Below are 14,017 nucleotides of genomic sequence, written 5' to 3' on the forward strand. Positions count from 1 at the left end.
GTGCAAATGAGGAGCACCACTAAAGAAAAAGCGGATCAGGCTTGTTCAGCTCAGGAAAAGACCAGCATCTTTGACCTTGAGATGAACCGTCTGAAAGAGCAGCTTCAGCAGAGGGACAGCGAAATCCTGATCCTCAAACAGGACAAGGACAGTCTGTCTGCTGAGTTTGCACAGCTTCAGAAAGGCAAGAAAGAAAACTTTGTGTGCACTCTGCCAAAAAGTGCTCTGGACAACCTTATTCAGGTTAAGAAAGCCTTTCTAAACACTCTGTCGGAAAATCAACTTTTAAAAGAGGATTCAAAGACAGCCAGACAGCAAATCAAACAGCTGATGGCCCAGATTTCACTGATGCGTACCAAGCTGGAACAATATGAGATCCAAGCTAGAGAAGAAAAAGAGGAACAGACTTCTTCAGATCAGGAAAAGACCAGCATCTTTGACCTTGAGAAGAACCGTCTGAAAGAGCAGCATAGACAGAGGGACAGTGAAATCCTGATCCTGAAACAGGAGAAGGACAGTCTGTCTGCCGAGCTGGCAAAGCTTCAGAAACACGAGGCCCCTCTGAAAGAAACTCAGTGGAATCAGAAAACACAGACAGAAAATCTGGAGGAAGAAAAAGAGAAAGTCCTGGAAGATCAGAAACTGGTGAAGGACACAAAAGAAATGCAGAACAAACTGGACACGCAGAGAAAAGAATTAGCGGAGGCTAAGACGGAGATAGAAGACACGGCAACCCCAGAGTCCTCCTCATTAGAAATGCAGGAGGTGTATCAGAGCGCCGAGAAGAGCGGAGTCAACACGAAAACACTGAACATGGGGAAAAGTTGTGTGTCCACAGAGTTATTCAGTTGGTGGTTTCACAGGCCATAGAAAAGTCTCTCCTAAATACAAGCTCTTCACAGAGCGCCTGACTCCTGACTGCATCAGCGATCGCCTGATTGAGAGAATCTGGCCTGAAATTGAGCTGAAACATTTGGACCTATCCCCAAAATGGCTGAAAAAGATAGACAAGGCCATTCTCAAGGATCTTTGCAAAACACACAACTGCAAAGAAAAATATCTGATTTTTAATCTGAGGGAACAGCTTGATAATATCACTGTCCCAACCTTCACCAAACACCTGTTGGCTTTACCAAGAAGAGTACTCAGTGTCTCTAAAAACAGGGAAGAGTACAAGGAAGTGGTGAAAAATTTCACCAAAGATCTGGTAATGCATGCTATGAGCCAAGGAAATGAGACAGCGACATGGCATCCCGGAGCATCAGATTTCATTATACAGAGGCTTTCCCATAAGATCTGGAACAAAATCTTGTCCAAAAACTACAAAATGTCCTTAGAGAACATTGAACAGCTCAGCCTGACGGTGTACAACGAACTCCATGACAGGTGGCCTTCTCCAGTCCTCTTAATGAAGTCAAGCAACCCAGTGGTTGACGAAGCAATCGTCAAAACCTTCAAGACACATGCCAAACTGAGGAGCCAAAATGTCATCGTTAGGGCTTTCTCATGTGCACGCTAAAATTGAACTGAAACGTGCAGTTTCTCATCCAAACTGCACTTAAATTGGCTTAAAATATGTATTTACATTGGGCAATCTAAATTTAATTTTAAAACCAGAGTGGTTAAAAATAACCACTCTTCTTTTCCCAACTTCCTTCCCTCATCACCAACTGGCCGAGGCAGATGGCCACCCCATCCCAGAGCCTGGTTCTGCCGAAGGTTTCTCACTTTTAAAAGTGAGTTTTTCCTTCCCGCTGTCGCCAAAGTGCTTGCTCTAGGGGGTTGGAGTTTTTGTGCATTATTGTAGGGTCTTGACCTTACAATATAAAGCACCATGAGGGAAGTGTTGTTGGGGTTTGGTGCTGTTTCTTAACTCAAAATGTCCAATTACAACAGGACATTTTGAGTTAAGAAAAGCACCAAACCACTAAACAAAAGAAAATAAAAATTAATAATAAAAAAGATCAAATTAAAAAAATGAATTTGTGCTTTGTTCTATTTGCTGTAAATTTGCTAAGAATCTCATATCAGATTAGAATTGTGTGTCTCAATATCATGTATCATAGCATCATTGTGTAACATGGTAGACTAATGTGCCTGTGTTAATTCAGCTCCATATTATTGTGTGAAGTTGCACTGGGTTGGGAGTGGTTGTGTGTGTGTGTGTGTCACATTTTTGGTGAGCCAATGGCTGGAATGGGGTTGGACTAATTAAAGGTAGGTGTACTTGATTGCACTGATACACTGGTCTACTTATAGCCCACACTACAAACACTGCTGTGTCATTTTGTCTCTCTGTGCAGGTATGTTATGTGATGAAATCTGGTATGTTTGGTATGGATGGGTTTTGTGCTATGAATTCTATAGTAAATGTGTCATTTTGTCTCTCTGTGCAGGCCAGGGCCTACTATATGCCACAGCCTAAAGGCAGCAGAGTTGCAGAGGCTGGAGTGACCACTGGCTATATGCTTGCAGGGTGGTGGGTCTCAGAGGACAACTTCTAACCCTGTTGAAGGCAACACGTGGAGTGCAACTGGCATTGTAGCATAGCTGGCTCTGGCCTTGGGACTATGTGTTTTATTTGATTCATAAAGGGTACACTGGACTGTTTTATCTTTTATCTCTTGATTATTTGCCAGTAAATTATCTTTTAGAATTTTATTGACTGTCATCTTTTTGCCCACGGCTGAGACGGTTGGTCAGACCTAGAATCTTTTTTTATTGGGTGTGTTACAACTGTGTAGGCCAGTTTGAAGTGGATGTTATAGTAATGTCTTTCTGTACGTGTACAAACCAGTGGTGAAAAAACACAGGAGCTACGCAAAGAATAACCGGTGTTTGACGTTAGCTGGTTCCATTTGTTCAGATATTCTACTTTCCGTGTTCCAGATCCCCAGAATTGATATTTTCACCGAACTGTCTTTTCTGTCTGCCAGTGTGTCATGCAGTTTTCAATATTAAAGACCTTGGCAAAGAAAAAAGGTTCCCCACTGCAGCTCTTGGGAATCCATATACCCTTCATATCAATATTACTTTCAGACAAAAAATTAATTATTTACATTTTTAGTAAAAAGCTTTCAACCTGGTTTTATTTAGATTTATTTAGATTGTGTTCACCCTCAGACTGACACATCTGAATTCAAACTGATAAACAGGATTTAAAAGGAGGGAGCGATGGACACTGAGCAGCAGATCAGTCCGTGTAGAAACAGGACAGAAGTTTAAGGAACAGGGGGGATAATTTGATTGTGATCATTTTTGATCTGACTCAGTGGTGCTGGCTTCTCTCCCGGACACATCTTTCTTTTACATGAAGGTCACTGATATAGAATAGAATAGAATTATTCTCTATGAGAAGGTCCATTTATTGTTCATTCTTCAGGATGTGGTTTCTGTATCTGTTCTTCCCATCCTCACATGCAGCTCAACTTTAAGAAGCAGTGCAGCTGCATGGTTGCAGATGATTGTTTCCTATTGTGATGGCTGCAGTTACAGCCACAGATTTTGGGTAATATCTGCCAAACATCACAGTGCTACAATAGAGACTTATACATACCACTACACTAATGCAGGGCTGCACAATCAATCCTGTAGATTCCTGATCTATTATGTTAAATGACATCAGTGCCATTTCAGTCCTAACTGTGCAGCCCTGACCAATAATCTGAATGGAAACTGGTTCTTCTTTACACTGATGAACTGCTGATGTCTCTGACTGGATTGTCTGTTTGATTTGACACTTAAGTTATTGTGTAGTTACATTAGACCCATCAGTCTGCCACCAGTGTGGGATTGTGCTTTATTTTGTAAATGGACTGGTACTTACATGATACTTTTGTATTATATTTGCACATTTTAAGTACTTTTTACTAGAAGCCTCACTTACCCATTCACACTCTACGCCTACGCATTTTCTTCCTAACACACACACACACACACACACACACACACACACACACACACACACACACACACACACACACACAACCACAGTCATCAGAGTAAAATCAGGGTTCAGTATCTTGCAGGAGGAGGAGACAGGATTGAACTGCTGACTCTTTGATTAGTAGATGACTCACTGACACAAAGACTCACCATCCCTTTGAGTAACTGCACCCTTGCTGAAGCTCATTCACTCGTTGAAGTGCCTCTGATAAAGTAGGTCTTACAAACGGTGACCATCTGAAGCTGAAAAAAAGAGTAGAAGAACTCAGGTTAGTGATGTGAAAACCTCTGAAGTCAAAAATCTGTCAAAGAGGTGGTGAACGCTGTGATTTACTAGGATTCTATGATGCTCATGCTTTTTTTTTTTCTTACACCACCAGGTATGATTCATTCATGGGTCAGACTCATGTAAACTAAAGGAACATCGAAATAATTTAAAGATAGAGATTACACAAAAAAGGTTTTCTAACATCTTGATGCATTCTCAATCATCCAGGAAAGTAAATCTCCAATTTTAAGTTCCTTAATCTTAATTATGCAAATTCTCATGACCATTGATCAACAACCACTGACCTCCCAGCCCATTGTTCCTTCAGTGGACTGGTTTCAGTCATTATGCAAATGTACTGTTTGTAAGATTGGAGAAAACCTGCAGTCAGCTGAGACTGAAGAAGTCACTTGGATGAGTGACGAAACGTTTCTCCCACAAAATGCTACGTCCAGATAAACAGAATCAACTTTTGGGGTTTTCTAACACATTACATGATTAAATTCAATGCTATTTTTTAAATATATTTTTACAACAGAGACACATTATGCATAGAAAGGAAAATGTAATTCATAGGATTTGTTCTTGTTTGATTCTTTTGGTTTACAAGCAATTAACAAAAAAGACAATGGACCTCTGAGAAGAAGAGCTAAAAATTCTTAAATATATATCAGTTTAGCCAAAATCGTAGCATAATTTATATAGTGACACTTAAAATTTCACCACAGTTTCACATGGTTCTTCTTTAGCATGGAATTTTCCTTTAACATCTATAACAAAGAAATGGCAACATCTAGTGGGGACTGAGTCAAATGATAGGTTCATTACTATCAGTTCCACCCATTACAGAGAAAATGAAACTTACTTCTTTATCACAACGGAGACATTTTTGAATGCTGGGATCTGAACTGACGAACTGACAGTGACTGGATTATAACTGAAAAGGACTTTGTTTTGGTGAGTTTTGTTATAAACTAAACTAAAATATCTGAAAATCAGTGGAAATGACTGAGAAACTTGCAATTGTAGAAAATTTCCTGAGCTGCCATGTGTGTTCAGAGACGTTCAGAGATCCTGTGTCTCTGAGCTGCAGCCACAGCTTCTGTTCAAGCTGCCTGCAGAAATTCTGGGAACAAGCTAAAAACAAAAACTGTCCGATTTGTAAAACAAAATCTTCAAGGGATGAAACATCTATAAACGTTTCTCTCAAAGAACTTGCTGACTCCTTTGCTAAGAGGCAGAGTGAGAGCTCACGTGAGACAGAAAAAGAAAAGGAGGAAGAGAAGGAGGAGGTGGTGTGTGTTAAACATCCAGACGTTCCTTACTGGTACTGTGAGGATGAAGACAGAGCTGTGTGTCCTGTGTGTGAGTTTTCTCTCCACCAGAGTCACAAAGTGGTTCCTGTAGAAGAAGCAGTCAGTGACCTGAAAGAGCAGCTGAAATCTGACTTAAAGTCTCTGCAGGACAAGAGAAACACATACAAACAAGTGGAGGAAACATACAATGAAATGAGGGAACACATGAAGAAGCAGCTGTTGTCCACAGAGAGGCAGATCAGAGCAGAGTTCAACAAGCTCCAGCAGTTCCTGAAAGAGGAAGAGGAGTCCAGACTGGCAGCTCTGAGGGAGGAAGAGGAGCAGAAGGGGAGGACTATCAGCAGAGAGATGAAGATGATTGAGGAGCAGATCTCCTCTCTGTCAGACAGCATCTCTGCTGTTGAAGAAGAGCTGCAGAAACACAGCGTGCCATTCCTCAGCAGTTATAAAGACACTCAGAGCAGAGCCAGAGCCCAGAGCTCAGTGTCAGATCCACAGCTGGTCTCAGGAGCACTGATAGATGTGGCCAAACACCTGGGCAACCTGTCCTTCAGAGTGTGGGAGAAGATGAAGGAGAAGGTCCACTTCAGTCCTGTCATTCTGGACCCAAACACTGCAAACTGCTGTCTCTATCTGTCTGATGATCTGACCAGTGTGAGGCGTGGAGACACAAAGCAACAGCTTCCTGATAATCCAGAGAGATACACAAAGTATTGTACTCTTTGAGGGCTTGAGCTCAGGGAAACACAGCTGGGAGGTGGAGGTGGGAGACCATCCTGACTGGGTTGTAGGTTTAATTAAAGAGTCAGCTGATAAGAATGAACCTTGTGCATCACCAGAATTTGGAATCTGGTGTTTAGAGCGTCAGACTGGAGAATACACTAATGGTGATGGTCAGACTCACACTGAAGAAGAGTCTCCAGAGGATCAGAGTCCAGCTGGACTATGACAGGAGGGAGGTGTCCTTCTATGACCCTGAAGACATGACTCACATCTACACTCACAGAGACACTTTCACTGAGAAACTCTTCCCATATTTCAGTATTGGAAAGGTAGGAGACGCCAGAACGTCTGATATCAAAATCTTTCACGCTGAGATTTGATTGAAAACAACGATGAGGTCGACGTGATTTTTTTCCTAGTCCTTAAGAACTTTTTTGACAGTTTTATTTATATTGTTTTTAAATACAGTATATCCCATAAGGATAAATGGAAATGTCAATGTACAATATATATAAGACATATTATCTGAATATTAGACTGATTATTTGTTGTTAGAGTTCATTTATTTTAGTTTCCAGCCTGGGTTTGCTCATTTCAGTCAAGTTTTTGTTTTAAAATTGTTTCAATTTAGTTTAATTTTGTTGTTGTTGTTTTTTATTAGTTTCAGTCTTCTCAATTATTTTCAGTATTTTTGTCCTTAAGTCTAGATACTTTTTTTTTTAATTAAACAATTTTTTGTAGTAACCTTGATAATAACCTTGACCTTTTTTCTTTTTTCTTTTGTGAATAAACCAACCGAAAACGATTTTTAAAAAAAGACACCTAAGATGAGCATATGAGCAAATATGTGTAATTTTTGCCACATAATCATTGCAATCGTTGCAATTATCCATCTTCAGGTTAATCATGTTGTTGTCTATTTTTGATATTATTAACATATATATTAATATGTTATTATAATATATTAATATTTCGTGCTTTTTTTCCCCATGATCTTTTTTTCCCACTTGGAGCTGCTGTGTATTCAGTGTTTTCAGACTCGTTCATGTTCTAGATGTGAAACACACATCAGCACATTCAGGATTTAGTCTTGTAAATGGTGTTTTTCACCTGATGACCAAGTAAAATATCAGCAAAACAAGTTCATTAATCTCCTGTTTTTTTTTTCTGTCAGTAAAATATATCAAAGCCTGGCTGCAGTCTGATGTGTCTGTAAACACAGAAGGACACTGACACTGAACTTTCTATTTAAACTGTCATTTTATTGATAACACCATAACACATTTTCTTGAAGTTAGAGAAACACATGTAGCATATAAGAGAATAAAGTATCTAATCTGAGGAAACAGAACTAGAGGATTAATATTATTGTACAGAAGAAATCCAAAGTGGCAATAAGAGATAAAAGGGAAAGTAAGAGGAGGACACTTCATGTAGTTTATGTGTAGGGCTGCACAAACAGTCTCTGTTTAATTTCTGATGAACTGCTGATGTCTCTGACTAGACTTTCTGTTTGATTATGTTTGTTCTTTTATTCGTTTTTACTCTGACTACAAGTGGCAGATGGCTGCCCACTCCCTGAACTTGGTTCTGCTGGAGGCTTCTTCCTGCTAAAGGGGAGTTTTTCCTTCCTACTGTTGCCAAAGCCCAAAATCATAGAGAGTCATATGACTGTTGGGATTTTCTCTGTTTTCTTGGTATTATTGTAGGGTCTTTCCCTTACAATATAAAACTTCTTAAGGTGAATGTTGTTCTGATTTAGCATCATATAAATAAAAGTTAATAGAATTACAGGCTTAGTTAACAGGAAGGAAGAATATCCTGCTTTACCAAAGTTAGACATTTGGTGTTTCTAATATAACAATAGACAATATACAGATGTTGTTGGTCAGACTGTGACCCTGAAGACATGACTCACATCTACACTCACAGAGACACTTTAACTGAGACATGTTTAATATTTGAAAAGCAGGAGATGCCAAAACAGTCTAAGGGAGTTTTCATCATAGTTCAGTGAGATCTCAGTAATTTTCTTTTTTTTTTTTTGGGGGGGTTTTTAATTTTTGTGTAAATGATTGTGAATGTATTTTTTAATCTTTCAATCTTTGATCAATTCCATCAATTTCTTTCTATGTGAGAAATCACTGAAATACTTCTTAGAGTAAAAGAAATGTGTACAACATGAACTGCTGATGACTGAAACACAGAACAATCATGTTTTCATTTCTTGTCATTTAAGGTTAAGGGCCTGATCTGAAACTTTTCTGGTGGTCACTCCAAATCACAGTGACTATGACTGACCAAAAACTATTTAAATAACTATTTGACTGATTCATCATTTGGTTGTTTCAGTGAAAGAAACACTAGCAATAATGTGGGTGTTTTCTTTTCTCCTTTCTTTTCTTCTTTTTGGACACCTGCTGTATTTGACAAAGAAAAAAAACATCTTCAGTCAGTTTACAAAACTGACTGAAGATGTTATGATGAAAACACTGAACATTTTGAAAGCAGCTGACACTTGGTCACTCTGCTTGTTAGTTGCAGTTTGTAATACTGTGAACTCCCTCATTTTAAATATGTGAATCTCATCATGATTTTAAAGTTTAGAAACACACAAAGAAGAACAGAAGAACGACACCTTTGTACTGTACATGCTGCTTTTTCTTCTTTTTCTGGAGGGGGTCAGGGTCATGTTAGCATGGTCACCCACATATGTGTGGTCAAAGGTGACCTTTGAGTATTAGAACAGGCTGAACTAGACATGAACATCATTACTAGATGAGACACAAGTATGATACAACATCTCTGTTGTTCACTGCAGGACAAAAACAAAACGTTAATCTGACAAAATCTTCACCATCCTATCAAAAAGGTGAAGTGTTTGGTGGGAGAGTTCACACAAAATACAGTCCTGTATCATATGAATTTCAAAGCAAACATGTGTCCCACTCTGTAAAAGTGGTAATGACATAAGATAAGATTAGATAAGATAACCTTTATTAGTCCCACACGTGGGAAATTTGTTTTGTCACAGCAGGAAGTGGACAGTGCAAAAGTTATGAAGCAAAAATTAGAATAAAATAAAATAAGAATAAATACAGTACACAACTGTACAGAATAGAATAAAATAAAATACTATATACAGTAGAATAAAATAGAATAAAATGTACAATAAGATAAAAATAGAATACAAATGCTATATACAACTGAGTAAAAATACAACGATCATATCAAATATATCAAACTATAATGGACATATACTACTACTAATAATAATGATGCTGGCTGTAATAAAGTCATAAGCAAACAACAGACCAAATATTATACTAATATTTTCATGTGTGCTTTTATACAGAACATAATACATTTAATGTAGGTTAATACAGCAACATGTAGTTTTTGATCTTTTGTTAGAGAAATCCTACAATGAACAATTCATACAGATGACTCATCATAGCAGAATAAATGATCATGATCTTCCCTGTTTAACAAACGTATAGATTTTGTGTTATTAAATGTGTGATTTTATTTATTTTCCAATATCCATGCTGTTTCTTTCTTTTCTTTTTTTAATTGTAAGTAAGTAAATAAATAAAATGGGTTAGGACAACAGGACAGCCTGTTGTTGATTGGTTCTTGTTGTTTTGAGACAGCAGCTTTGATCATTGATGATCATTATTTTATTTTATTTTATTTTATTTTATCTTTTTGCTTTGCTTCTCTATGAGAAAACACACTTCTACCCTGTGGGGCAAGGAATCGCCTGCAGTAATATTTGAAGGCCACTAGATGTCCTCCTAATGCCTCTACATCATGCAGTGATTAATTGTTATGACTGAATCTCGAATAACAAATTTTCTCAACATTATTCATTTTCTTTTCATTATTAATATATATCCTTTTTTGCCTGTTGACATGATTTTCTTCTACACTCAACCATCAGTGAAATTAAATTATAAAGAAAAAAACAGAGTGGTGTTGAAACTGAGAATAGGGCATGTATTTCACAAGAAGCAGATAAGACCTCGTCCGGCACAGGGAGTGCTCTTATACTCTGTCTACAACAATGTTTATGCGAATACGAGAGGAAGCTGATGGAAACGTCTTTGAGGAGTAAAACTATCAGTTAGAAAAGAAGAACCATGGCCTACTCTCATAAGTATCTGGGGTTTTCAGAGACATTTGTCAGCGGGTGTTTACGTTTTTGCTCTGATCAGTGAATGCAATATAGACCTTTGGAAAACTGAAAACTAACACTGGAAAAAAAAAATACAGTGAATTTTCTGCAAACCCTGAGCTGTAGCTCACATTTACTTAAAAATACAAAAACAAACATGAAAATAAACTAAAACAGATATTTTTTTTATTGTTTATTTGCTTTATGTAAAAGTGATTCAAATTTATAATTACCGACTAAATGGCTTCACTTACTTATGATTACATGATATAACTGTAATGGGAAGGGCAGGCAAAAAGAGAACAAGCATTAAAGTGAAACAGTGTAAGAGGAAGTTGAAACAATATCATGCGCACATTGCTGTGTATGTGGCCACGTACTTGCAACAGTCCTTTTCTGTATCTTCAAATGTGTCCGGTCAGACACACAAACAGGTCGGTCTGTAACAATCTATTTAATGCTTTCACATAATACACTTTAATTTGCTAATTATTTTAACACAAGAAAGGAAGTTCATGGGCATTTCCTTAAATTGTAAATGATAAAATTCAGTGCCTGGTTTAAAAAGATGGAAAAACATTCACAGACAGACAAATATTAACAGCTGGAGGTTATCTCGTGGCTATCTTTGTGTCTTTGTAGGTTCGACTAATAGTTATCATGCCAGGGAGTCAGAGACCACAATTCATGTGTGGACTACGAAACATAATAATAGGTGAGGGAGCGATGTTGAAAATCTTTGCACATGTGCAGATGGTGCACACTTCTATTTGTGACTGACAAAGCGCTGCATCTGCCTCCTTCAGGATGTACCTTGGTCATTTTCTCCTTCACGTTTGTTGCTCAAGGAATACTTGGTAAGCAAGAGATACTGTTATTGCAATGTTCAGATCAGATTCATACGAATGTATTTTTATGTGTCACAAAAATCCCAAAAGGTTGTGTTTTCAGTGGGAGAAATGTTTCGTCACTCATCCAAGTGACTTCTTCAGTCTCAGCTGACTGCAGGTTTCCCCAATCTTATAAACAGTAAATTTGCACAATAACTGAAACTAGCACCACTGAAGGAACAATGGGCTGGGAGGAAATGTTTCTCCCACTGAAAGCGCTACGTCCAGATGAACGGAATCAACTTTTGGGATTTTTTCCTGGATGACTGACCATGCATCGAGACGTGTCACAAAAATGATTGAAAAGCCAAATAATATTTCAGATGCTATGTTTTAGTTTTCTTTATTTTTGTGCCCCATAGGTTCAGGACTCTATAACTGTCCCAGACAGACTTTTATCCCTTTCTACATGTCGCTGTATGGGATCATACCGGTCTTCCTGGCACTGAGCTTATGGTACAACTGGTGCAACACTGTCTGCTGGTCCATGACCATCATCTTCCTGTGTTGCTGGTTACTTGCAGGTAAACTTAAAATTTTTCTAACACCAAAGTAAACAGAGCAGGAAAAGTAAATAACAAGATGATTAGTTTGAAAAAATAAGAATTTCACTACAAGGCCTGGACATTTTCCTTGTGAGTACATGGAGACAAAACCATGAGCAAACCTTTTAAATTACAAGGTCACATATGTAAAATTAAACCCCAAGTCGAGGAACATCTAGTTCCTTGACTTGGTTAGATGTTTCTGTCATCTAGCACTTTAGTTGTCTTCTTTGCTCTTTCAGGCATTTTGGTGTTTCTGAGCTGCTCAGTGCATTCATTCTTTTTGACAAAGCTCCAGATTGTTGATTTGAAGCTCGCTCTCTGATTGGTCTGTTTGGATTATTCTACCTAACAATGACCTCCCTCACTTGCACTAAGATTCATGTGCCCTCATATTTAAAATTACAGTGAACAGCTATAACAAAAAGTAAAAAATATAACAATTTTATGCCTGCTTCATTTGTCGTGAAATAACAAAGGGAACAGGTCTTATCAGTAAATCAGTCGATTTATTTGTAAATTAAACTGATCATATACGTCACACAGTACTAGCTCCTTTTGGATACACAAGGAGAATACACAATGTTAAATGACCAAGTGCTGTTGTAATTTTTTGCTAATAAAACTGAACTGAATTTAACTGAAATAAATTGTTCTTCTTGTTCCTTGGATTTTTTTTACATTTTTAAAATAAACAAATTACAGCAGCATTTTGAAAAAAGCTTGAAGCCAGTTCTGCATTTATCTAGAGGCCGTGCAGGTCCATCACTCTCATTCTAATTTGAGATCATTTTTTATATTCTTCCAGGTAATATAGTCATCTACTCCATTTATGAACCCAACTACAACAAGAATATGACACAGCCTGATGTGTACTGCAACAAAACGCTCTACCTGTTCGCATTTTGGTTCACTAACGTGACCTATATCCTGTTAGCACTGCTCTTTATATCTTTTTGCTGTTGTAGACAACGAGAGCCTGATGGTGACAATGACACTCAAAGACTTGTGCGATAATTAAATAGAGATAATTAAAACAAGACAACAATTATGGCAGATGGTGCATTTAAAGGCAGTTTTCCTGTGTGTCAGGGTGTGTCAGGGTATATGCCATGTACATTTCACAATACTCTTCTATTATGTAAAAATATCCTTGGATGAAGCAAGTTTTAGAGTGGAGCACAACTCTATGTGATGGGAAGATGTGTCTGTGTCTGGACACAAACCACTTACTGTGCTGTTGCAGAAAGAGCAGCATTGTGTTTGCAAATAAGTCATGAAACAGTTTTTCCCCGTGTTCTTTATCATTAACATATCATGCTGTGTAGGAGTCTTGAGCCACCCCTCATTTCTTTATACTTTGCATTAGTATGTTTATTAAGACATGCAAACATACATAGAAATACAGCATATAAAGCAAAAACAGAGTCTGTATAAAGTCAATATTTGGTGTGATCACCTTTATTCTTCAGCACAGTCTGCACTCTTTCAGTCAAGCTTTCTTGTGATTTCTATAAGTAGTCTTCAGGAATAGTTCTCCAGGCTTCTTGAATTCCAAGCTCTTCTTTGGATGTTGGTTGGATGATTTATAGGTCACTGTTGTTGTCATATTATCATGATCACCATCGTTAAGCGTCACGCACCTGAGTTTGCCATTCCCTCAACTGCTGTTCAGGTTTTCTGTCAGATACAGGGATTGCATTGAAAATGAGTGAAAAAGCAGCCAATGAAAGACCTTCAGAAAACCTGGAGAACTATTTCTCAAGACCACCTTAAAAAATTACAATTAAAAGTCTGGCTCCTTGAAAAAAATGTTTGTTTGTTTTTTAAACATGAGGGGTGGCTCAAGTATTTTGCACAGTGATGATATTACATGAAGTAATTGAATGTTAATAAAATTCATCTACATGTTAATTTATTGCCTTTAAATAAAAATAAATGAAACATTATCTCAATATTTCATGTCCTTTTATTGGCTGACACATCTTTTCCAGCCTGCTTCCTGAATAATCTGAAATGACATTTTTCACACTGACAACAGGAGATGGATTTTATAAAAGCAAACTTTGTGCTGCTGAGAAACATGTGGCATTAAATTCTTGAGGTAGAGGTTCGAGTGGGTTAGGGCAATTGAGAGGAACTTCTGTTACCTT

General features: G+C 37.8%; 1 protein-coding gene and 1 pseudogene across 1 annotated transcript; both read left to right on the plus strand.

Moving 5' to 3' along the window:
* The first annotated feature begins 5,068 nt into the window (after positions 1-5,068).
* LOC120437635 lies at positions 5,069-7,393 on the plus strand (annotated as a pseudogene).
* A 3,400-nt stretch (positions 7,394-10,793) lies between these two features.
* LOC116313234 (transmembrane protein 272-like) lies at positions 10,794-13,813 on the plus strand. Its single transcript, XM_031730854.2, has 5 exons — positions 10,794-10,863; positions 11,072-11,144; positions 11,236-11,286; positions 11,682-11,843; positions 12,673-13,813. The coding sequence occupies exons 2-5, from the start codon at positions 11,090-11,092 to the stop codon at positions 12,879-12,881; spliced, it is 477 nt and encodes a 158-aa protein (XP_031586714.1). The 5' UTR covers positions 10,794-10,863; positions 11,072-11,089; the 3' UTR covers positions 12,882-13,813.
* The last annotated feature ends 204 nt before the right edge of the window (positions 13,814-14,017 follow it).

Source organism: Oreochromis aureus, linkage group 3, assembly GCF_013358895.1.
Source record: "Oreochromis aureus strain Israel breed Guangdong linkage group 3, ZZ_aureus, whole genome shotgun sequence".
In the NCBI taxonomy this organism is placed as follows: domain Eukaryota; kingdom Metazoa; phylum Chordata; class Actinopteri; order Cichliformes; family Cichlidae; genus Oreochromis; species Oreochromis aureus.